This window comes from Dipodomys spectabilis, unplaced genomic scaffold (assembly GCF_019054845.1).
Source record: "Dipodomys spectabilis isolate Male_0828 unplaced genomic scaffold, ASM1905484v1 ptg000034l, whole genome shotgun sequence".
NCBI classification, from domain to species: domain Eukaryota; kingdom Metazoa; phylum Chordata; class Mammalia; order Rodentia; family Heteromyidae; genus Dipodomys; species Dipodomys spectabilis.
In genome coordinates this window covers 11,297,486-11,321,942 of record NW_024870711.1, presented here as the reverse complement: position 1 = coordinate 11,321,942, position 24,457 = coordinate 11,297,486, and the positions used below count along the sequence as shown (strand labels likewise).

General features: G+C 51.3%; 1 protein-coding gene across 1 annotated transcript in view; it reads right to left on the bottom strand.

Annotated features, from left to right (window-relative positions):
- Dpp6 (dipeptidyl peptidase like 6) overlaps positions 1 to 24,457 on the bottom strand; it is a 456,045-nt gene that overhangs the window by 113,485 nt on the left and 318,103 nt on the right. Inside the window, exon 7 of the mRNA XM_042677192.1 lies at positions 3,845 to 3,926. Within this exon, the coding sequence (XP_042533126.1) occupies positions 3,845 to 3,926 (82 nt within the window). The remainder of the gene's footprint in view (positions 1 to 3,844; positions 3,927 to 24,457) is intronic.

Genomic DNA, 24,457 nt, shown 5'->3' with positions numbered 1-24,457 from the left:
CGCCAGCCAGCAGTCACACAGACGGGAAGATGCAGGAAGGTCGAAGAGCTAACATGACATGTGATGCATATCTTGGTGGGTATGGCTGCTCCTGATGGAGGAGACAGGGTAGGAGAAGCCCGGTGTTGGTGAAGGACAGAAGGCAGCAGAGGCCCTGGTCATCACTGTGTACACGTTTCTCCTCTGACCTGATTTTTTCCGGCCAATGTGTTTCTCATTTCTATCCTCAGAAGAAAGGTCACAATCTGGGCCCAAAGCAACTCTTTTGAGAGGAATCTGCGAGCAGCCATGGGCATTGCTGGGGGGAGCCTGGCTGTAGGAGGAGGGAGTCGCCGTTGCATGCTCTGTATCTTCCAAAGTGGCCATTGCCACGCAGGTGACCCTCACCTCCCTGACTGGATGAAGGTTGTAGGCGGCTCTCTCCAGGAGGTGAGGACTGCCCACTGGACTCTGTGCTCACCAAAGGACAGAGCCCTTCACTGCTCTTCATCCCATGCATCAATTTCCGGTGACTTTTAGGGTCCCTGAGCCACAGGAAGGCTGCAATCGCTCAGCAAGGTGCTCCCGTCTCCTCTGGGAGCTTGAGCTGCAGCTGCACGCTCTGCTCCCCAAGGGGAATTACTTGCTGTGATCCGACTCATTATCATTAGAGCAGATTTACTTTAGGGAGCAATATTTACCTTTTAGAATAAAATGGCAATGAGGGATTTGAGGCTTGCTGTCACTTAATGGACCCATGTGTGCAAGGTCTGCTCTGAAGTACGCACTTCCTCGTACGCAGACAGAGTGGGCTCCAAGAGTTCTTGTCATGGGGGTAGGTGAAGGGTGACCCCAGCGCCAGGCCGTTCCCACTGATGATGTCCGTGAGGACACGGATCACCTCGGACAGGGCCAGACCATCTGCCCAGGTTTGCAGAAAGGCTTTCTGGGAAATCAGTGTTTCTACACTGTCCACATCTGCACAGACATGCAACAGCAGGGGGCAGGTTGTGGCTGAGACCACAGAGGAAGTGTGCTTACCCCTGGCGCAGCATGCAGGACAGTCTCTTCACAATGAGGTCCGTCGCCTCTGCTAGCCAGCACAAGGAGGCGTGTCATTGAGAATGACCTTGAGATAAAATCCACCAAGCTGCCTCCCTCCCACCCCCCCCCCCCCCCCCCCGTCCTCTGCCTCAGGTAGCCAGTGCTCTAACCCCCACTTGTCACATCAGCCTTGCTGGCTGCTACATGCAAGCGATACCACACAGCGTGTGTCTCTAAGTGTCTGGCTTGTTCTTTTCACTTATTACAACCTCTTCCAGCTTCTCCTACTTCATAAAAAATGTCAGAATCGTAGCTGTTTAAGAAATGGTAAGTATTTCACTGTGGATCTATGCTGCATTTTCTTTTCCCAGACATAAAGTTGCCCTTAAGATAGGAGGAATGAGCCGAGCGCTGGTGGCTCACGCCTGTAATCCTAGCTACTCAGGAGGCTGAGATCTGAGGATCACGGTTCAAAGCCAGCCAGGGCAGGGAAGTCCGTGAGACTCTTATCTCCAATAAACCACCAGAAAACCGGAAGTGGTGCTGTGGCTCAAGTGGTAGAGCGCTTGCTTTGAGCTGAAGAATGCAGGGACAGCGCCCAAGCCCAGAGTTCAAGCCCCAGGACCGACAAAAAAAAAAAAAAAAAAAAAAGATAGGAATGCGCTGAGATCTACACAGCACGAGGCTACGACAGTTACCCTCAACGTGTTGTGTCCTTCAAAAGCCACAGCAGATTTCGACTGGCAGTTGTGTCAGGTGGTGGACATGCTGATGATCTGATGTGGTTATCACTGCCAGGCCATGTGCACTGAAACACCTCACTGTATCCCACCAACTGTACAGTGCGTGTCAGTTAAAAATAATAAAACCCAGAGGAAAAAAGCATGATAAGAATCCCAAGTTTCACATAAGTTTATAAACTACCGAATTCCACAAGGTTAGCAATGAACATTGCACTGGACACCCAGTCCCTTCCTCGGCATTAGTGTCCGTGTGGCACACTGTTCTACGGTGTGGATTTCTCTCCCTCCAATCATTTTATGCTTAATGCTTAGGAACATGTGACTATGTAAATTAATTGATTAAGCAATCCATTTATGCATGCTTTTTTTTTGGGGGGGGGGGGGTCTGGTCGTGGGCCTGAACTCTGGGCCTGGGTGCTGTCCCTCAGCTCTTCAGCTCAAGGCTAGCGCTCTACCACTTGAGCCACGGCGCCACTTCCGGCTTTTTTCTTTTTGCTTATGTGGTGCTGAGGAATCGAACCCAGGGCCTCGAGCATGCAAGGCAAGCGCTCTACCACTGAGCCACCTTCCCCATATGCATGCGTTTCTTATCTCAACAAATATTTAGTTCTTCCAATCCTGGTTCTTCATGACCCCCTCCTACCTCACCCAGATTTTGACCAATTAAATATACCCTTGAAGTCTCTGCTAGCAGTAGGGACACTTCAGTAATCACTAAAATTCTTTTGTGGCTCATATACTCCTGTTCCTCTGAACCAATTCAAGACCATGGAAGAAACCGGCGACCAGTGAAGTATAATTGTACTGCAGGGGAAAAGGCTATTTTCTTTCATAATTCAGTAGGCAGCCCAGCCAATAAAACCCTATGCAAAATTTTAAAAAACCAACCATTTTCCATGATAGCTAGGGAATAGACAGCTCTGCATAGACCGTGACTTCAATGCAGCCACATTCAAGCACCTGGTCTGAGCTGCCTGCCAGTGGACAGCATCGTTTCTCAACACAGAGCTAAGTGGGACTGGATGCATGTAAATGTCACCCTTCCCAGAGTCCCTGGGCCAGACCCCTGCAGACCCTCGGCCAGGAGTGAGAGGGTGAGCACGGGGACCGGGGTCCTGTCTGTTCAGCCACCTGTGTGGGGCTCTTTTCACTTCACCATCCTTAAAGTTCGCAGGGCTTCACACAGCCCATCTTGCCGGTTAGAGGGGGGGAAGCCCCTGGCCTCCATGTGGAACTAGGAGGCCACTTGGAGACCCCCATGTGCTGTTCTCTGCTGGGAGGGGACAGAAGGCCTGCCTTCTCCACAAGACCCTCAACAGGGGGATGGTGAGCCCCAAGAGCCAAGTTCAACGACGCAGAGTCAACCTCATCCTTACAATTCACAGCAAACCTAGAGTCTAAACCCAGGCACAGCTGGACACTACTTTACAGGTTGGGCTCTGGGCACCAGAGCCCCTGTGTTGGGGGGTAAAATGTCCCTAGGGCTTGGCACACAGATGTGACACTACTGAGAGGTGACTAGATCACGAGGAAGGGAATGTCACCAGTGGATTGGTCCGCGGATGTGTCCGTAGTGGAATGGGTGTCAGAAGATGGTGCTTGTTTGAAGGAAGTGAGTCACAGGGCAATGGCCTTGATGTCCCCCACCCCTGCTTCCAGCAGCCCTGTGGCTGTACCACGTTCATTCCTCCTCCATGCTCTGTCTTGCCACAGGCCAAAGCCAGCGGAGCCTGACTGTGGATTAAAGTGTGAACATAGGAGCCAAGATGAACCCAAACCCTCCCACAGGAAGCAGTTTTCCCAGGCATTTCATCACAGCAACGGAAAGTTAATGTAGCATGCTCCTCCCATTTCATGAAAATTCTCTGTCCAAAGAGAAATGGCCATTTTACGCATTCAGATAGCCCAGTGTATTTATCTGAAACTTGATGCCTGTTCGTGTCCATATGCACGTGTGTACACACACACACACACACACACACACACACACACACACACGTACAAGGAGTACAGGGAGAAATGATCGGCCTAGACAGCATCAAACTCATGAAGATCAAATATGAACTTGGCCTGCTTACCAGCTGCTGTCCCTTGGGGCCCCACCCTGCATACTGCAGCTTTGCATTGCTGACTTCCGGTGGGTCCAGACTCTGAGGGTCCCTGAGGAGACAGACAGACAGAAACAAAGCAAAGTGTTGGGAACCAAGAATTTAGAATGCTTTCATTTTACCCTCCAGCCACGTGTCTTCCTCCACCCGTCACTCCAGCTCCAGGAGCCTGTCTCTGTTTATGGAGCGGAATGTCTCACTCAGTCTCCATTAGATCTTCCCCGATATACATAATTTATATGAAGTTGAAATAGGTCCATCACCACTTAACCCACATGGTAAATATTCATCACTAGAAAATATACAGGGAAGTCTACACATCAATTTTTAAAATATCCAGGGCAGTCAAAATTAAAAATTGAAATGCACAGCCACACGGTAGTAAATCCCTACAACTTATATTTTCATTTTTGGCTTTCCTGGCGGATGATAGTTTTCTAAGCACAATGCTAGGTTGCCTGCCGCCTCGGGAGAGATCACCTCTTTTTGTTTCTGCTGATAGAGACACCTCTTCAGGGAAAGGGGGTAGGGGTGAGGCACAGACTGAGAATCGAGGGGGAAGATCTTTATCTCCTACTGGACATCACTTGTAGTTTTCATTCTTAATGTACTGATACCATGACAACAAAATCCTATCTATGCAAAGTTCTTAATAAAGCCCATACTCAAAGAAACATGCAAAAAACCTCATAACACTATTGCAACAATGGAATGTTCCATGTATTTGGTAACAGTGGCTATGTTCAACAGGTAGAAGAGTGACTCTCATATTTATTTTGGAAGGCACCACCCCACGTGAAGAGTGGCGGACTGCTTTGCCAATGAACCCCGTATCATGTGGGGTTTCTTACACTGAATCAGAGCTGTGAACGCACTCATTTGTCTAGGGAGAAAACAGGTAAATGTCTCTTGAGAAAGCAAGAAATGATGTGAGAAGCTTCTAGACATGGGAGGAAGCAGGAGGAAGGAAGGTGAAGCTGGTAGACATAAAGGGGCTCAAACTAGAAAATCGGAAGTATCAGAAACAACGCAAACCAACAAACCAAAGCAAGGAGCTGGCATAGGCAGAGGGGGAAAGGATTCAGGGAGAGACAGCCATCAGAGCCATGCGTAGTTGGAGGTAAGGCTTCTGGGCTGGGAGAAGCCCAGGAAGTGACGGCAGGGCAGGGTGGGGTGGGGCGCAGGGAAGGGTATGCGGGCTGGGGAGGCAGCCAGAAGAGAGGGCCAGACAGCGCACCTCTCAGCTGAACTGGGAATAAGCAGGCCTGGTGTGTTTTGGATGTGGTTGGGTTGGTGCTCCACCACTTGAGCCATGCCCTAGTCTGTGGATGCTGCTTTCACAAGCACAGGAGATTCCTGGGAAAGCCTCTCCAAGAATGACTTAGAACCCACAAGAAGCAGAATACATTTGACCACAGGGAACATCTAAATCTTCCCATGACAAAAACATCACAAACAGAAAATGACTTTGGAAACAGAGAGAAAGAAAAACATTTACCACATGTGTGTGGGCAAGTTGTGAAAATCACACACACAAAAAGTAAGATTAAAAAAAACATAAAATATGGTGGAAGAATGAAAGACATGAACAAGCAATCCACAAAAAGGCATGGAAAGAGGCATGGAAAAGCACAGAAGCACAAACAAGCAGAAATGTCAGCTCTCACTGAGGTGGTGACTGGTCAAACAAAGAAGGTTGTGATGCACAGGTTGGTGAGGTGTGAGGACACAGGCTCTCTCACACGGGTGTGTGTGTGTGTGTGTGTGGTAGGGGTCAGACTGGGATGGCCATCTGAGATACAGGCGACACCTCAGCACTTAAATTTAACTCTGCAACTTCAAGTCCGGGACACATATAGCAAGATGCACCCACAAACAACATGCAGCACGCGTGCACAAGGCTATAGTACTGCTACTTCTTTACATCGAAATGATTAGACTTCATTATGTATGAGGAGCATGGTGCTCACAGGGACTGTCCCTTCTCAAGGCTGAGTGGCAGTCGGCAGAGGGTGGGATGCTGGTCATCAGAGGTGGGAGGGGAGCATCAGGGACACGTTGGAGGAAGGGAGCTGTGTCCGTGATGCAGGAGGATGAAGCATCAAGACCTCCTAGAGAGTGCGGAGACATGGTTCATGACCATGCTGTGCAGATTTCACATTGCTAGGAGTAGATGCCGAGCGCTGCACCACAGGCAAGCAGAGGCAAACGGTGAGGTGGACGTGCCAGCCAGCTCCGTCACGCAGCCCAGGAGGCACCACTGCACGTGTGCAGTCATGATCCACCAGCTTCCCTCCCGTAACTAACCCACCGCTGCCATATACACTACACTTCTGCTTCGGGCCTCTCACCCAGCGGCCAGCAGGACCACCTGTGGGAGTTCAAACGGTACCCCACAAATGCGCTGAAGCCCAGCTCCCCACGGCTCTGCGCGAGGTCTCTGTGGGTGCAGTCACGGGCCCCGATTCAGCAAACAGTGTTGGCATTCAGAGAGGAGGACCAGGCACTGGGGAGGAGCCACCGGTGCAGACAGGCCAGGACTGCGGCTGTGTCTGCAGGCCCCAGACCAGGACGGCCACCGCCAGCCCAGAGTGGGAGAGGCTTGGACGAGAGCGTGGCCTCACCTCCACCCTGACTGGACTCGTGACCTCCAGAGCTAGGGAGGACAAGGAGCAGGAAGGGCCCCATGTGGTCCTTGTCGGCTGGGTGAATCGTGGCAGCCCGCAGAAGGAGCAAGGCCCAGGCACTTTGCTCATACACAGAGGCAATCAGCTCTCGTGTGAAGAGCTTATACAAGGAGGGAAAACATATCACCAAGTGACTTAAGACTGATGCCTGAAGAGCAGACCCACAGGCAAGTCCCGTGAGGGACCCCTCTGCACAGGCCGAGGACTATGCAGTGCCCTCAGGGGCCAGCTCACCCAGTGACCCCACCCACTACCTTCTGGGCTGTTTTGGAACTTTCAGGGCCTCTTTCTCTGTGTACAAAGAGAGAGATTGAGATTCATGCAGGGGCTGGCCAGTGCCTCCCTCTGGTCCCCTCCTTTTTATTTATTCATTTGTCCTAAAGCATCCACAAGGCCGTGTGATGAGCCATCGCCAGGGTGGAGATGGATGGGTAAAGAAATGATGAAGGAAGAAGAAAATGATCTGGACTTAGTGTATCTCAAAATAACTATGCAATCCATTCTAATTTTGCTTATTTGAGCAATAAACAAGACAGGGCATTCGTCATGTTGAATTCTGAAGAGTTTTATCAGTGAACGGCCAAGTTTGTTCATTTATCTTCCTAAGCTGTTTTGAGATATTGACAAACTTCGCAATGACGGTGGCAACTGAGAGGAAGAAGCTAAAAAAATGGTTTCCTGGCTCCTAAGTTTTAGTGGCTAAAGACATAAAATATAGCATTTTCAGTGTCAAATACTATGGTTTTTCTTAGCGTTTTTATATGCTTAGCATGTAGTGGGAGATATAAAAAGGCAAGATACATTCCCTGTACTGAATGAGTCCCTGTAGCTAACACACACACACATGTACGCACGCACGCACACACACAGCCATTTGAACAATGCCCCAGACAGTTTTGCTTTTATTATTTTTTGACTAGGGTCTTCAAGACTGTGATTCTCCTCTTTACACTTCATGGGAATCATGGGTGCACACCACCGCTCCCAGTTTTTACAGGTTGAGATGGGGTGTTGTGAACTTTTATACCTGGCTGGCCTTGAACTGTGACTCTCATGATAGCCAGCCATCCAACCAGCTGGACCTCTGTGAGAAGCCCAATAAATATTAAATAAACAATAGATAGATGGGTGGATGATTAACTAACGGGATCTGGTCTCACCTCCAGTTACTGATTGGTTAGTCTGCAGTACTCTGAACCCACATGGCACTTTTGGGTCTGCGTCACCCTGTATGCGCATCTTCAGAGATGGAGTTAAGCTTGTGGGTCAGGAGTCCTGGCTGGCACATCTTCCTGAGTGGCCAGCAGCCTCCAGCAGCCACCCCACTGGTCAGATCCAGCTCCCAGAATGCCTTTCCTCCCACAGGACTTGAGCACTTGCCAGGCTGAGCGCTGTGCTCCTAAGGGCTGGGGCGGCTTGTTCTCCAGTCCCACTGAGGTGCAGCATAGCCCACAGACTTGAACATGCAGACTGCAGGTGGACGTGAGGCGTGCGCCACACAAACATGGATGGAGACTGTCCTGTTTGCCATAGTCTACACAGTGTCTGTCGGGCCTGCTCTCAATAAAGATAAACCCCATTAAGGAAAGAAGTGACAGAAAGCAGGACAGAAAGACAGACAGACACATGCAGAGACACCCAAGAGAGACAGAGAAACAGGCAGAAAGCAGACACAGAGAGGCTGAGAGACAGAGAGACACACGGGAAAAGGCCAAGAGATGGGGAGGGCAGAGGTGTGTCTAGAAGGCTTGAGCAGTAAAGCAATTCTCAGGGTGAGGAAATGTTCGGAAATGGAATGAGAACGGTCGCACAACTCCACAGGAATCACTGAGTGGTATCATTTAACTGGGTAAGTGGAGGGCATGAAAATCTTATTTCCAAAGAGCCAGGGAGGGGAAGAGGGGAAGGAAAAGAGGAGGAGCAGGGGGAGGAGAGAGGGAGGCAGGGGTGGTGGTCTCCTTCACCACCAGCAGGCCGCGGGCCTCGGCTGTAACCCAAGGCTGGCGTCACCTGCTCTGCCCACCACTCCGGTGGCCTCGAGTGCAGCCTTCCTCGCTGAGGAAGCGTCTGGAGTGGGAATGCCTGTTCTTCCCATGGGTGAGGCTGACCGGCCCTCTCCAGGGGGAGGCCACAGGCAGCCTGTCTGCAATCCCAGTCTGTGAGTGCAGGAAGGAGGCTGCCCGGAGACCAGCGAGACGGCGGCTACCTAGAGGAGGCTGGGGGTGTCCCACGGTGTGGGGCACAGAGCAGCTCGCTGAGGTGGCCACGGGGGACACAGGGTGCTGCCTCATAGCCCCTTCCCACGGGCCCTTCCTCTTCACCCCTTCCTCTCTCTCCCTGTCCACCATCTTCACGACATCAGCTCCGGCTGGAGAGCTGCTCCCAGGGGCTGGGAGAGCAAACGGCCTTTCACTCAGGTGTGGGTTTGGAATGGAAGTGGCATAAAAACTACGCCAGACAGAGCTGGCCCAGCACGTGAGGCGGGCTGGGTTCTGTGCCTGCTCCCTGTGGTGGGCAGGATGCATGGACAGGCTGCAAGCTGCATGCGTGCACGCTGTAAACACATGTGGGGCGTGTGCACGTGTGCCAACACATGTGGGGGCATGTCAGCATGTATAGGGGCACATGCATGTGTGTCAAGACATGGGGGCAGGTGCATGCGTGTGGACATGGGTTGGGGTGGCTCTCGGGCTGTGTGCCCAGCACCCCAATGTATTGCATCAAGAGCTGAGCCTAGGGTACCAGCTGGTACCTGGGGACAGTAACGAAGCTCTTGGATGAGTTGTTCTAAACCAACTGAACTATGAGTATTGATCCTAAGCACAAACCTGGTGATAATGACCTGGACTAAAGAAACGACGGAGAAGCCAGGCGCACAGGCCTCCGGCGCAGCCCGGGCCGGGATGGAAAGTGGTCGATTAGGAAGCGCAGCAGTGGTGAACGAACCAGAGAAAAACATCTTCCCAGCAGAACCTCTTTGGATCCCAGAGCTAATTATGGAATCAGGGCCCAGGCGAAGAGTCGGCCCCTGCTCTCTCCATCGGGCTCCTGCTCCTAATTGCTGGCTGATGTGCCTGCAGCCTGAAGAGCAGCTTCCTTCCTTCCGGAAGGTTCTCTCCTAATTCTCAGGACGGCATTCCACTTGCAATCACAGGCTCCCCTCAACCTTCGTGCCCATTCTAACTGGGCCAGGCCTTTCCTAGGGATGCCATCTACTCGGGGAACCTACGAACAGCAAAAGGAAGGCCTTGCTCAGAGGCGAGAGGAAGTCCAGGAGAGGCCCCAGGGTTCTGGGGACCTTGTCCAGCACCAGTGCCCTGGAACTGCCAGGGAGGGGCCGGAGGAGCTGGGAGGGATGCAGGGATGGCCGTGTGGGTGTGGGCACGCGCACGCGCATGTGCGCATGTGTGTGAGGCACCAGCTGGTCCCTTCTGCAGCCTGGTCCTGTCCTTTCACCTTTCCATCTGTAAACTGCAGAGGTGGAGGCAGAGGCAGAGTGGTGCCGACACCGGAGCAACCTGAAGAGCAAGCTCCGTCCTCCCAGCTGGGGCCTGTGCCAGCCCTGCTGGCTTGGGTGGTGTCTGACACACGGCCCCGTGGTGGGCAGTGTGCGGTGGGCAATGTGGTGGGCAGTGTGTGACAGGCAGTGAGTGACAGGCAGTGTGTGGGGCGGGTAGCGCAGGGCAGGCAGCGCAGGGCGGGCAGCGCGGGGCGGGCAGCGCGGGGCGGGCAGCGCGGGGCGGGCAGCGCGGGGCAGGCAGTATGGGGTGGGCAGCGTGGGGTGGGCAGCGCGGGGCAGGCAGCACAGGGCAGGCAGCGTGGGGTGGGCAGCGCAGGGCGGGCAGCGCGGGGCGGGCAGCGTGGGGCAGGCAGCGCGGGGTGGGCAGCATGGGGTGGGCAGCACAGGGTGGGCAGGGCAGGGCAGGCAGCGTGGGGTGGGCAGTGTGGGGTGGGCAGCGCGGAGTGGGCAGCGTGGGGTGGGCAGCGCGGGGCGGGCAGCGCGGGGCGGGCAGCGCGGGGTGGGCAGCATGGGGTGGGCAGCGCGGGGTGGGCAGCGCAGGGCGGGCAGCGTGGGGTGGGCAGCACGGGGTGGGCAGTGTGGGGTGGGCAGTGTGGGGTGGGCAGCACGGGGTGGGCAGCGTGGGGTGGGCAGCACGGGGCGGGCAGCGTGGGGCGGGCAGTGTGGGGTGGGCAGTGCGGGGCGGGCAGCGCGGGGCGGGCAGCGCGGGGCGGGCAGCGTGGGGTGGGCAGCGTGGGGCGGGCAGCGCGGGGCGGGCAGCGCGGGGTGGGCAGCGCGGGGCGGGCAGCGCGGGGCGGGCAGCGCGGGGTGGGCAGCGCGGGGTGGGCAGCGTGGGGCGGGCAGCGTGGGGCGGGCAGCGTGGGGCGGGCAGCGTGGGGTGGGCAGCGCGGGGCGGGCAGTGTGGGGTGGGCAGTGTGGGGCGGGCAGCGTGGGGTGGGCAGTGTGGGGCGGGCAGTGTGGGGTGGGCAGTGTGGGGTGGGCAGCGCGGGGCGGGCAGCGCGGGGCGGGCAGTGTGGGGTGGGCAGTGTGGGGCGGGCAGCGTGGGGCGGGCAGCGTGGGGCGGGCAGCATGGGGTGGGCAGGGCAGGGCAGGCAGCGCGGGGTGGGCAGCGTGGGGTGGGCAGGGCAGGCAGCGTTGGGGTGGGCAGCGTGGGGTGGGCAGGGCAGGCAGCGTTGGGGTGGGCAGCGTGGGGTCGGTGGGGCGGGCAGTGTGGGGTGGGCAGCGTGGGGTGGGCAGGGCAGGGCAGGCAGCGCGGGGTGGGCAGCGTGGGGCGGGCAGTGTGGGGCGGGCAGCGTGGGATGGGCAGCGTGGGGTGGGCAGGGCAGGCAGCGCAGGGTGGGCAGCGCACTCCCTGACTCGCTGGCACCGGTACGTCAGCGGTGTGACAGCAGCTGGCTCTGCTCTGGTTGAGGTCGGCTGTGGACTTCGTGTCCTGTCCTCATGGTCAGGAGGAGCCACCATGTGGCCTGGCGCTGGTGAGGAGGACAAAAGTGGTCAAATGAACCCACGACCATGCGTCTTCCAGCCACACAGGACAGTCTCTGAGAGCTGGACCCACAGTACTCCGCAGGAGGGGTACAGTACTCATAACAGCACCTAGTATAAGTACTTATGCATAGTGCAGCACTGCTATCTAGTGAGTACTAGTGCAGTCCTTGCATACACCATCATACTAGTATTGTTTATCTACAGGAGTCCAGTGTGGCACTGTCACCAATGCAGTACTTGTACATGGTACAGTACTGGTACTCAGTGAGGTGCTAGTACCTAGTATAGTACAGGTACTTGGTGCAATACTGATGTCTAGTGAAGTGTTGGTATTTAATGTAGTACTGGTACCTACTGCAGTACTGACCTCATTGTAGTACTGATGCCCAGTGCTGTCAGTACTTAGTACAGTACTGCTACCTGGTGAGTACTGGTACCTGGTGTAGCATGGACACTAGGAAGTCTGTTAACCACGTCCCGAGAGTGCCTCCAGGCATGTTAAGGGTCTGAAGATATCTTAAGGCAATGTCTGGGAGATGAAACCTAGGCTGTATATGCAGATGCAGAAGCTGGCATGCTACAATATTGGTCCACAGAATAGTACTGGTACTCAGTGTCAGAAGTGGGCTGTCTAAACTGTTACAGATGCAGACACTTCCTGGGCATTCCAGTCCCTCCCTCTGCCCTGATGAGTTCTGGCCTCCTTCACTTTTGGATGAAGACAAGACAAAAATCATGGGCTGGGCCACACTAAGTGACCTAGGCAAGTGAGCGCGTAGGCTTCGTGCAATTCCTTTCTGATCTGTGTCCCATCCCCAGTTCTGTCCATGGTGTGCGGCTCCAGATACCTGCCAGATGACACCATGGCTGGAGTTCACTGCAACCAGCCTGACTCCCAGGTAGGCCCAACAGCCTGCCTGCCTTTCTCACAGTGTTGCTGTTGAGATGCAATGCGGGCATGGTGGGTGGAGACTGAGGAAGCTGGTGGGTCCCAAGAAATTTGGCATCCTAGCTTTGGCTGGCACTGCTGGGAGCTCCCATGTCCAAAGTCAGGTTTGCAGGCCGCTGGCTTGTGTGCACCTCCTGCGATGAGGCTCAAAGCAGCAGGCAGAGCCAGCCTGGGACGAGCAGCTGGCCCACACACACTCCTGGGCATGTCCGTCCTTTGCACCTCCTCATGGGAACTGAGAGGGGCAAGCCTTGCAAAGACATCCCTCCCTAATGCTCTGGCTGAGGAGTGGAGCCATCACCAAGCAAGCTGAGACAGGGTCTTATTCCTCCCTCCCATTGGTGTCCAGGGAGAAATGAGCGCATCTGGAATTTCCACTTCACCTCCAGCCTCCTTTGCTATTGGCCCCGCTGCTGACTTCCCCAGTGCTGACCTTTCCTGTGTCAGAAAAGTGCTCCCCAGGGTCCCATCCATCGTAGGGTGGTGGGTGGGACGGCTGGCGCCTCCTGCAGGTCAGATGCTGTCAGCTTTGAAGCCTCAGTTTCTGGGCAGAGGAAGAATGCGGGCAGGTGGTAGAGGGGATCTGATCAGGGGACCCCAAGGTTTCTTCCTCAGTTGGTGGGCAGAGCCGCTGTCAGTGCACGGCAACCTCAGCCGGCCGTGCGGCGACCAGCGGAGGACCGGGTGGGACACGGTGCAACGTGCTTGCCCTGGGGGTAAGTGTTTAACTAGGCGTGTGGGGTTCCGACGGGCACCTCCGAGATCCGGAGGGCCCAGCACCACCCCTGGCAGCGTCTCAGCAGATCACACACACGCTGATTCCACAGCCCCGCGATTCTGCTCCCAGGCATGGACCCCAGAGACAGGAAGGCCAGCTCTATCGCAAACACTCAGAAGAATTATGCATAACACCCCCAAACTGCAATCAATCCAAATGTCAATCAAATGTTGAATGGAGACAAATGACGGACCCCAGGCATCTGCCAGGAGGAGGGACTCCAGTGAGCCCCGGAGATCTCAAGGATGAGGGACTCTAAAGCACTTATGTGGAGGAAGGAGCCGGCCATACAGGGCCACACGAGGCCACACCTATACTACTGTTCACACACACGCACAAGCCACACGAGGCCACACCTGTACTACTGTTCACACACATGCGCAAGCCACATGAAGCCACACCTGTACTACTGTTCACACACATGCGCAAGCCACATGAAGCCACGCCTGTACTACTGTTCACACACACGCCAGCCACAGGAGGACACACCTGTACTACTGCTCACACACACGCCAGCCACAGGAGGACACATCTGTACTACTGTTCACACACACGCCAGCCACATGAAGCAACACCTGTACTACTGTTCACACACACGCCAGCCACAGGAGGACACACCTGTACTACTGCTCACACACACGCCAGCCACAGGAGGACACATCTGTACTACTGTTCACACACACGCCAGCCACAGGAGGACACACCTGTACTACTGCTCACACACACGCCAGCCACAGGAGGACACATCTGTACTACTGTTCACACACACGCCAGCCACAGGAGGACACATCTGTACTACTGTTCACACACAAGCCAGCCACAGGAGGACACACCTGTACTACTGTTCACACACACGCCAGCCACAGGAGGCACACCTGTACTACTGTTCACACACACACCAGCCACAGGAGGACACACCTGTACTACTGTTCACACACACGCCAGCCACAGGAGGACACACCTGTACTACTGTTCACACACACGCCAGCCACAGGAGGACACACCTGTACTACTGCTCACACACACGCCAGCCTCAGGAGGACACACCTGTACTACTGCTCACACACACGCCAGCCACAGGAGGACACATCTGTACTACTGTTCACACACACGCCAGCCACAGGAGGACACACCTGTACTACTGTTCACACACACGCCAGCCACAGGAGGACACATCTGTACTACTGTTCACACACATGCCAGTCACACGAGGCCACACCTGTACTACTGTTCACACACATGCGCAAGCCACATGAAGCCACGCCTATACTAATGTTCACACACATGCCAGTCACACGAGGCCACACCTGTACTACTGTTCACACACACGCACAAGCCACACGAGGCCACACCTGTACTACTGTTCACACACATGCACAAGCCACATGAAGCCACACCTGTACTACTGTTCACACACACGCCAGTCACACGAGGCCACACCTGTACTACTGTTCACACACACGCCAGCCACACGAGGACACGCCTGTACTACTGTTCACACACACGCCAGCCACAGGAGGACACACCTGTATTACTGTTCACACACACGCCAGCCACAGGAGGACACATCTGTACTACTGTTCACACACACGCCAGCCACACGAGGCCACACCTGTACTACTGCTCACACACACGCCAGCCACAGGAGGACACACCTGTACTACTGTTCACACACACGCCAGCCACAGGAGGACACACCTGTACTACTGTTCACACACGCACCAGCCACAGGAGGACACATCTGTACTACTGTTCACACACACGCCAGCCACACGAGGACACACCTGTACTACTGTTCACACATATGCGCAAGCCACATGAAGCCACGCCTATACTACTGTTCACACACACGCCAGTCACACGAGGCCACACCTGTACTACTGTTCACACACACGCCAGCCACAGGAGGATACACCTGTACTACTGTTCACACACACACCAGCCACAGGAGGACACACCTGTACTACTGTTCACACACACGCCAGCCACAGGACACACCTGTACTAATGTTCACACACACGCCAGCCACAGGAGGACACACCTGTACTACTGCTCACACACACGCCAGCCACAGGAGGACACATCTGTACTACTGTTCACACACACGCCAGCCACAGGAGGACACACCTGTACTACTGCTCACACACACGCCAGCCTCAGGAGGACACACCTGTACTACTGCTCACACACACGCCAGCCACAGGAGGACACACCTGTACTACTGTTCACACACGCCAGCCTCAGGAGGACACACCTGTACTACTGTTCACACACACGCCAGCCACAGGAGGACACACCTGTACTACTGTTCACACACACGCCAGCCACAGGAGGACACACCTGTACTACTGCTCACACACACGCCAGCCACAGGAGGACACATCTGCATCACTCTGTTTGCACACATGTGAGAAAGGCAGCTCAGTTGTGGAGATATTCATGTAGTGGCATCTTACTAGTCAAAACTGAATGATTAGAACAGTTATATGATTATGAGCTTACTGCAAAACAACGTGGCTGTAATTGAAAGCCTGTATTCTCCCACATGCTTTCCTCTCCTCCCGCCCCATCATCCAGGCAGACTGGCCTTCACTCTGGTCAGGCTGCCTGCAGGTCACTTAAGCCAGTGTCACCCTTCTGTGTGTAACGGGCATGGACTCACTGGCCCACTCCCAGTGAGGGAGATGTCCAGGCACAGGGAAGAGAGGAAGGCAACCAAAAGCAGAGCAAGGTGAGGCAGTTAGCAGGGGCTGCTGGGGCCTTTCCCCGTCCGCCCCTGGCCTGCCACACCCCAGGTGCTCAACTCTATGCCGCAAGAAATGAGCACACAGCTCGCTGTACACTCTTACCAGCTCAGCCCTCGAGGGCATCAGCCTAATGCACTGGGTGCTGCTCTAGGAAGGAATGTCTGTGCCATGCACTGTGGGGTTTACACTGTGGGGACTTACACTGCTTTTTTTTCCTGGTGACTGGCTTCTTCTGCATGCCTCTAATTTTGCATGAATTAACCGGGACCTCGCGATTCCTTAATACAAGAAAGCAACCAGTAGCTCGAATGAAAACAAACCAAGAAGACAGGAAGAGCACTGTCATTACACATGCAGCGACTTGTGCAAGGCTTGTCTGCCTAGGAGATTCTCAAATCGTCCAGTAACACCTGCCTTCCACTAGGTGGGGCCCAAGGGAAACGAGTCTGGGCAGGCCCCAGACACAACAATGCTCACTGGCGCTTGAAGCCCTGGCTGGGGACAGGCCCCGCTTGGTCCCAGAGCCTTGGGTGGAAACACCCCAGGCACCGCCTCAGAATACCTCTGCACAAATGTCCAAGAACCCTGCTCACCTGAGCTCTGCCACTAGTTCTGAGTCTGGCGAGGGAACAGAGAAATGAATGCTTTAGAGGGAAGCAATCATTTGTTTCCAGAGACAAGAGCTCTATTTCGGGCTCCAGCTACCCCTGTGTGTCAGCGAGCCGGGTGGCAAGCACGGATGAGAGCACCCGGTGACACCAGACCACACAGCAGCCACCGGGCCGCTCAGTGACCGGCCCTCCTCCAAGACCCTGGTACAGCGAGCGTGGGGTGGACCCAGCCACACGTGTCCTTACGAATCCCCTTATTCAGCTGCAGTGTCCTTTCCTCCTGCAGCCCACAGCGGCGTGTCAAGAAGGGACAGCCAGCGGGAGATGAGCATGAAGTCTGGCCCATGAGGACCGCGCCTCCTTCCACCTCATCAGCAGTCATGTGAGGAAGCCCTTGAGGAGAGTGAACGGCTCCCAGGACAGGAGGGGGGAGCTGAGCTCACTCTGCAGGGGGCTGCCTAACTTCCTCTGGTTCAGGAGAAAGAGAGAGGCCCACCGGTGCAGCATCCGTGTGGTGGTTCTTGTGCGACGGAGTCCCCGTGCAACGGCCCTAGGTGTGAAAGGCCACCCAGCCCCTTCAGCCACGGGACCCTCTGCCTGTGCTTCAGCGCGAGGGAGAGAACTTAAGATGAGAGCGGCACAGTGGGACCATTCCTACATACTCGCTTAGAAAAGTATGTCTATAACCAGATGAGCAGAGGTTCAATGGAAGGAGAGATGGCGGCGTGAACCATGACGCACTGCTTGCACCCTGAGCTCAGGTGCTGGCAGGGTACTAGGAGACAGGGGTCTCCTTGGAGGATCAGAAGGGCTTGGATACAAGGTGAAGAGGGAGCTCTGGATATTTCTGTTGTACACAGGTGTGTGACTATCTCCAGCTGTGCTTGGGGTGGAGCAGAGTAGGTTTTGGGCAGCACTGCGGGCAGGATGGGTGAGCCCCAGCGGCTGCCTCTCCCACAGCACCAGGCACCTTTCAGCCTGCTCTTAAACTCAGAGCTGCAGGGAACCATTATCAGTGGATCAGATGGCACTGAGGATGATAGCAGGGTCCCCCGACTTACACAGGGCAGTTGTGGGGAAGAATGATTAGATAAGGCTACAGGATGTCAAGTCTTAGAATGAGTTCAATCAAGAATAGAGTAGAATGCTTTCCTTGCGCCACAGTGAGCAGTTAAACACACTGGGTCATCACTTCAGTCTTACAGCGCCTCAGGACCTGTCCGTGGTCCTGAAATCGATGGCTGCTAAATCGCAGTAGGTTCTTCCTGCTCAGTGCCCGCCACTGCTGACACCTGCCAAGTGCCATCCTAGCTTGGCATCATGATGGTCCCTCCCTACAGAAATGGCTCTGTACTGAAGTCTGAGAATACAACAGAACAGGGAAGCTTGCTGCGCTGGTGGCTGTTCATCTACTGCGGCAAGGTGAAGAGGAAGCTGGTTTTCTGAACAGAAGAATGAGGAAGTCTTTTGCAGTTACAAGATACCATTGACGCAAGCATTAAGGAGAGGTCTTACCTCTTGTCTGTGGAGCACTGACTACTCTGGATATTTATGTCTGCACATCCTAAAGGCTTCACTGGCTAAATGACTGACCTCTCCATGAATCAGAGCAGACCTAGGAAACTGATGGTGACTAGGTCACAAATGTACTCAGTTGGGAAGTGTGAACTGAAACCACACCACAGATGGAAGCTGGTAAAAACAGCAACCTGAATTGCGATGTGCAAATCACACACACACACACACACACACACACACACGCACACACACAGAAAAGTTCCTCTAAATAACCAGATGCAAAGATACCAAAATACCACAGAATTATAAAAATGCTTATAAAAATGGCTAATAACCACAGAAAGGATCCAAACAAATAGACAGATGAAGTAAAAAGTCAATTTAAGACCAAGATGAGAAGTTCAGTAACATGGATGAGAAATTCAGTATGCAAATCAAGGTCCTAAAACAAAACCACAAACAAACATGGACGTGTAAAGCTAAGTAAGTCAGTTTACAAACACAGGGAGCAGCAGCATCTGTAGGCTAGATCAGCAAGAAGAGATGCTGCCAGGGGTTAAAGACAAGGCCAAGGAAATATTACATTCAGACAGTAATAAGGAAAAAGCAGCAATAAACCATTTTCAAAAACTCTAGGACATGATTTAAAGAGGCTAAAATTAAGAATCCCTGGCACAGAAGGAGGTGAAATATAAAATAAAATCATGGAATACTTATTCAGTGAAACTATAGAGGAAAAATTCTCCAATCTAGGAACAGGACAGGATCTATAGAACAATTTCAGGGTGTTTTTAGAACCCCACGTAGATATGACCAGAGAGAAACCCCTCCACATTACATCCCAGTTAAGGAACCAAGAAAGAACTATTGGAAGCTACGAGGGAAAATACAAACTTACAAAGGCAAATTCATCAGAATTACATCTCAGCAGAGTCTTAAAAGCTAGGAAGGCATGAAATGATACATTTCACACTCTGTAAGGAAATAATTGCAACCAAGATGATTATATTCAGCCAAAAGCACCTCTAAAATTAATGGAGAAATAAAGAACCTTCCATGACAAGCATAAACCAGCACCACAGAAGGTACTATTTATGTGGATGAGGAAGAAGGAGCCCCATGCACAGAAAGCTCAGGGAAGAAAAAAAAACTTCACAAAAGGAATACATGAACATATGAGAACAGGAAAGATCCAGGCATTTCCAACTCAATAAACTAGCACACTCCTAAGGTTAATAAGGGAGAAAGAAAAGAGAAAATATGACTTAAAATCAACCAGGAAAACCTCAATGTTTCTGGTGTAAGCAAATACCTTGAAATAAGCATCAATTAAACAATAGTAAGTATAAATAAAATACAAGGTACAGTAAAATATGTATAAATTAAATGATATTTACTGGCCAATGAAAGGATGTAGATTGGCTGACTGGATGAAAAAAAAATCTCTTGTCTGCAAGAAACTCATTTCACTGGCAAAGACTCACAGAGACTGGAAGTGGAAGGATGGAAAAATGATAGAAACAAGCAGGAGCAGCCAACCTCCCATCTGCCAGTGGATTCAAGCCTCACTCAACTGGAAGAGAAAAAAAAAGATAATAGCAAAGGAAACAATCCATCAAGAAGTTTAATTATTGTAAATATTTAGAATATAGAAGTATTACATGTTGGTACTTTCGTAAAACAAACACATTTGGACATACAGTGACAGATCCAGAAACAATAATACTTGGTGACTTCAACACTTATTTTTCACCACTAGATAAAACATCCAAAACATAAAAATGAGCAAGGATCAGAATCTTAATTGCAACACAGATGAAATAGATTTAATAGATTTCTACAGAATACTCTATCCGAACAGCTGCAAAATATGCATTCATTTCAGAAGTCTTGGGAACTTTCTCCACAACAGATCACATTTAGTGCCATAAACCAAGTTCTAGCAAATGCAAAAAATGAACTTTTTTGCATCTTATCAGATCATAATGAAATAAAATTAGAAATCAATGGCAAGAGAAACAACAGAAACCACACAAACACATGGGATACAGGTGTTCCAAGAGGAGAGTTTATGGCAACCTGCATAACTGGTTAGGACAACCCGCATTTAAGAAAACAGCGAGAACTCCTAAATGACCTAATGACGCATTTTGAGATCTCTAGAAAAATGAGAACAGATCAAACCAAAATTATATGAAAGAATGAACCTCAGGGAGGAAAATAATGAAATGGTGATTAAGAATCAATGAAACAAAGAGTTGTTCTTTGAAAAGATTAACAAGATTAACAAACCCTCAGCCAAAGTAACCAAAGGAGAAAAGAGATCTAAATGAATAAAATTAGAGATAAGTGGATATTATAATAAATATTGATGAAATCCAGAGAATTATCAAAAAGATCTAGCCAACAACACATTAAGAACATGAGCTGCCAAGAACAAGTTAGTTTACACCAGGAATTCATAATAATAAACATAATAAGCACATAAGAAGAATCAGGAGGAAAATCATCTGAAAGGCAGAAAAAAAACCTTTGACAAAACTCAACATCCCTTTATAATAAAAGCCCACAAGAAGCTAGAAAAGGACCTCTCTTTGCTCTTTTCTAGCTCTTTCTTAGCTCCTTCCTTCTCTTCTCTTTCCCAGCTCTCCTCTCTTTCCCAGCTCTCTCTCTTTTCCCAGCTCTCTTTCCCAGGCCTTTCCCCACCGCGTGGAGGACCAAGATGGCCTGGTGCCAGCTGGAACGATGAATAAACCTTCCCCTTACCTGAATACCACGTGCGTGGTGCAGTTCTTACTTGGCTACCTATTTTTAAAAACCTAACATAAGGTACCAGAGCCAAAAGGGCAGAGCCAGGATTCTAATTTAAGAACATGGAGACAGCAGAGAAAGGGCCCTGCTCTTCTACTTGGAGTGGGGAATTACATTGAGAATGTTCACCTGGCTCCCTCCCACCAATTCCAATGGTTTACAGGATCAAGGAAGGAAAATGTACAAGCACAGTTAGAGGACAGGCTTTCAAATCTGACTCACAGTAAAACACCAATAATACAAAAAGAAACTAGAAAAGGAGAAGGAGAGCATTTGGGAGGAGGAGGGCCTACAGGAGGGAAGGCATGCACACACATGCCAAAACATGCACACATGCTCAAACACACATAACAAATGCACACACCCAATCATGCTTGCACTCACGCACGCACATGGCTGCATACCCCACACATGCCAAAACATACATATGCACACAATTCCTGCACACCCCACATGCCAACACATATACATGCAACACACACATACCTGCATACAAATGCACACAAACACCACAACACACCTACACATAAGCACACACATGTCTGCACACCCCTACATGCCAACACTTACATATGCACACACATATTTTACACATCCCTATACTCATACACATGTACAATACACTCAGACACATGCATGCAGGCAAACACACTACATACACATGTGCACACACACAGACACATGCATACAGATACGCATACCTGCACATATACACATACATACACCATACACATGCACACACTCACATGTAGACATATAAACACACACACATACACACACAATGCCAAACCGAATACAGGTCTGTCATCCTCCTCTTTCTCCATATTCAAGCACTAAATCTCCAATTCCATCACATTCTCTTCTGCACAAGCCAGTGGCTTTGTGCTGATGAGGCTGTGAGGACCAGTCACACCAGGCTGGTGTTGAGGTCACCTGAGCCCCAAGCATGTACTAAGCCACCCCCCTGCCCTGCTGAAGGTTGGCTCACCATCAAAGCTAGGCTCCTTGGGAGCTTCCCCTGGCCTACAACATCTTCTTCCTGTCTCCACCTACTAGAGCAAACCAAAAAGCCAACACAAACACTCGGCTCAGCTGCAGGAAAGCTCAGCTCAGGTCCAGTCCCTTCCCGAGGGGGCCTATGTGTCGGTGCTCACAGCTCACCCCCGTCTTCAGAGCATGCCCGGCACTTCCCACTGTCACCAAGTCTGTCTCCTTTCTCAGCATCACTCTGAACTTAAGAGTAGCAACTGCACTCCTGCTCCTCAAGGCTTGTTGCAATAAATATTTGCTGACAGAGTGTGAGACAAGAACGCGACGAGGTAAAAACATCACTCTGTTGAGCACTAACAACTATAAATGGTTGAGGATACAAGACACCCCTCTGAATGGGAAATTAGATCTTATTATTGCTCAAGTGTCAGGAAATTCACTTCTGTTCAGAGAAATTATTAAAGGAAATCAGTATTACATATGTGATGACAATGTAACTACTGAAGGCTATTTTAATATTATCATATATTATTATAGAATTATGATTTTGTTTTTGTACATTATTCATCTACTTAAAACAGGAAGGATTTGGTCTTGGAAGAAAACAAAGGGACAATATTTAATAAAAAGACTACAAACACCTAGTGGGTAAATACTACAATGATAGGAACAAAACAATATTCTCAGAGAAGCAAACTTCTGTGCCATGTATTTTGCATATAAAATCCTGTTTGGTTCTTACCAGGGGCCTCTGAAGGTGGGCACTGCTACACTCATCTTTTTAGAAATATGGAAAACAGCTGGCACCAATGGCTCATGTCCATAATCCTAGCTACTCAGGAGGCTGAGATCTGAGGATTGAGGTTCAACGCCAGCCCAGGCAGGAAAGCCTGTGAGATTCTTATCTCCAATTAACTACCCAAAAAGTCCGGAAGTGGTGCTGTGGCTCAAGTGGTAGAGCACTAGTCTTGAGCAGAGCAGCTCAGGGACAGTGTCCAGGTCCTTAGTTCAAAAGGACACTTAGACGTATGGAAATAAAACCCAGACACACAGCTGAGAGCCAGGGGTGGATGGGATCCTGCCGCAGAGGGAAGGTTCCCTGCCTGCGTCACACTGCGGTGTCCTGAGTACTGGGGCCCTTGTGTCCCCATCTGTAACAGGAGGGTGCTGTGGTGGGCCCCGACCTACCCCCCAGCCCAGCATCTCCATCGACAGGGAGCGAGACCACTGGAAGTCTGGCATGGTTCGGGAGCAGTACCAGAGTGGAATGGTGCTGCTCATGCCTGAAATACACCAGCAGGTGAGCAGACGGCATCATCTGCAGAGGATGGCCCCAATGCAAAGACTGCTTGGAATACTTGCTTTGGTTCTGTTACTGTTCCTTCTTTGTCTGACCCTACTATTTTCTTAAATTTCATGCCTGTTATGGCAGGAGCTGATTTTCTCTATGCCAGGTGACTTTCCGAATGACATGATAGAATGTATTTGATATTGCACATGATAGCATACACATAGGTTCACTTTTTAAAGGACTGTCCAAAGGCAAAACTAATTCAAGAAAATGTCATGGCAGGAAAACGTCAAGAGGAGAAGCCAAGATACGAAACTGTCTGGAGATGCAGAGTTGAGCTTTCATGGAGAACATTAGGTAGCAACCATCTCCAGCATGGAAAAGGCTCTACTCATAACACCTACTAGTGAAATGCTTTATGTCCAAAACAATGAGCATTAATTCTATGCAAACAAATTTGTACAGAAGATATATGTTCTTGTTGGAGCTATACCTCCACTTCTGGCTTTCGCTATTTAATTGGAGATAAGTGTCTCACAGACTTGTTTTTTGTGTTTTGTTTTGGGCGGTGCTGGTTTTGAGCCTCGATCATTTGGTCTCAGTCTTCTGAACCCAGGATTGCAGGTGCACCCACCGGTGCCCGGCTTCGAGGGGATTACTGCAAGGCTGATACGCAGGTGTCTGAGCCTGCCAGCAGTTCTTTTTCAGGGACTCTTGCTACCTTAGAGGTGTGAGCTTATTTGACTACACTTTTTCATGACAAGCTCTAAGACTCTGTTTCTTTTAAATTCTAATAGATGCAGTAAATTATTAACACAATATGCCAAGCATAAACTATTTGAATTTTACAGATTTATATGAGACAGAATGAAATATCCATCATCTAGCACAAATTCTATTATTTCCCAAAGGGGCAGATAAGTGTCAAGGCATAATTATATTCTTTTCTGCTATGACCTCTGAAGATGTATATCTGCTTGAAAATGAATTATTCTTCTTTACTAAAGAACATTTGCATTTCTGTTCTAATATGCTTTTAATGAAAGATTCTTTACAGTTGTTATTTTTTGAAACTAGGGTTGTGTGCCTTTAGCTCCCCACCACTTCATCTTCTGAATAGTCTAGCAGTCACACTTGGCTTGTTTCCATCTCTGCCCCTCTCTGAAGACAAATGGGAAGGAGGAGGAAGAAAT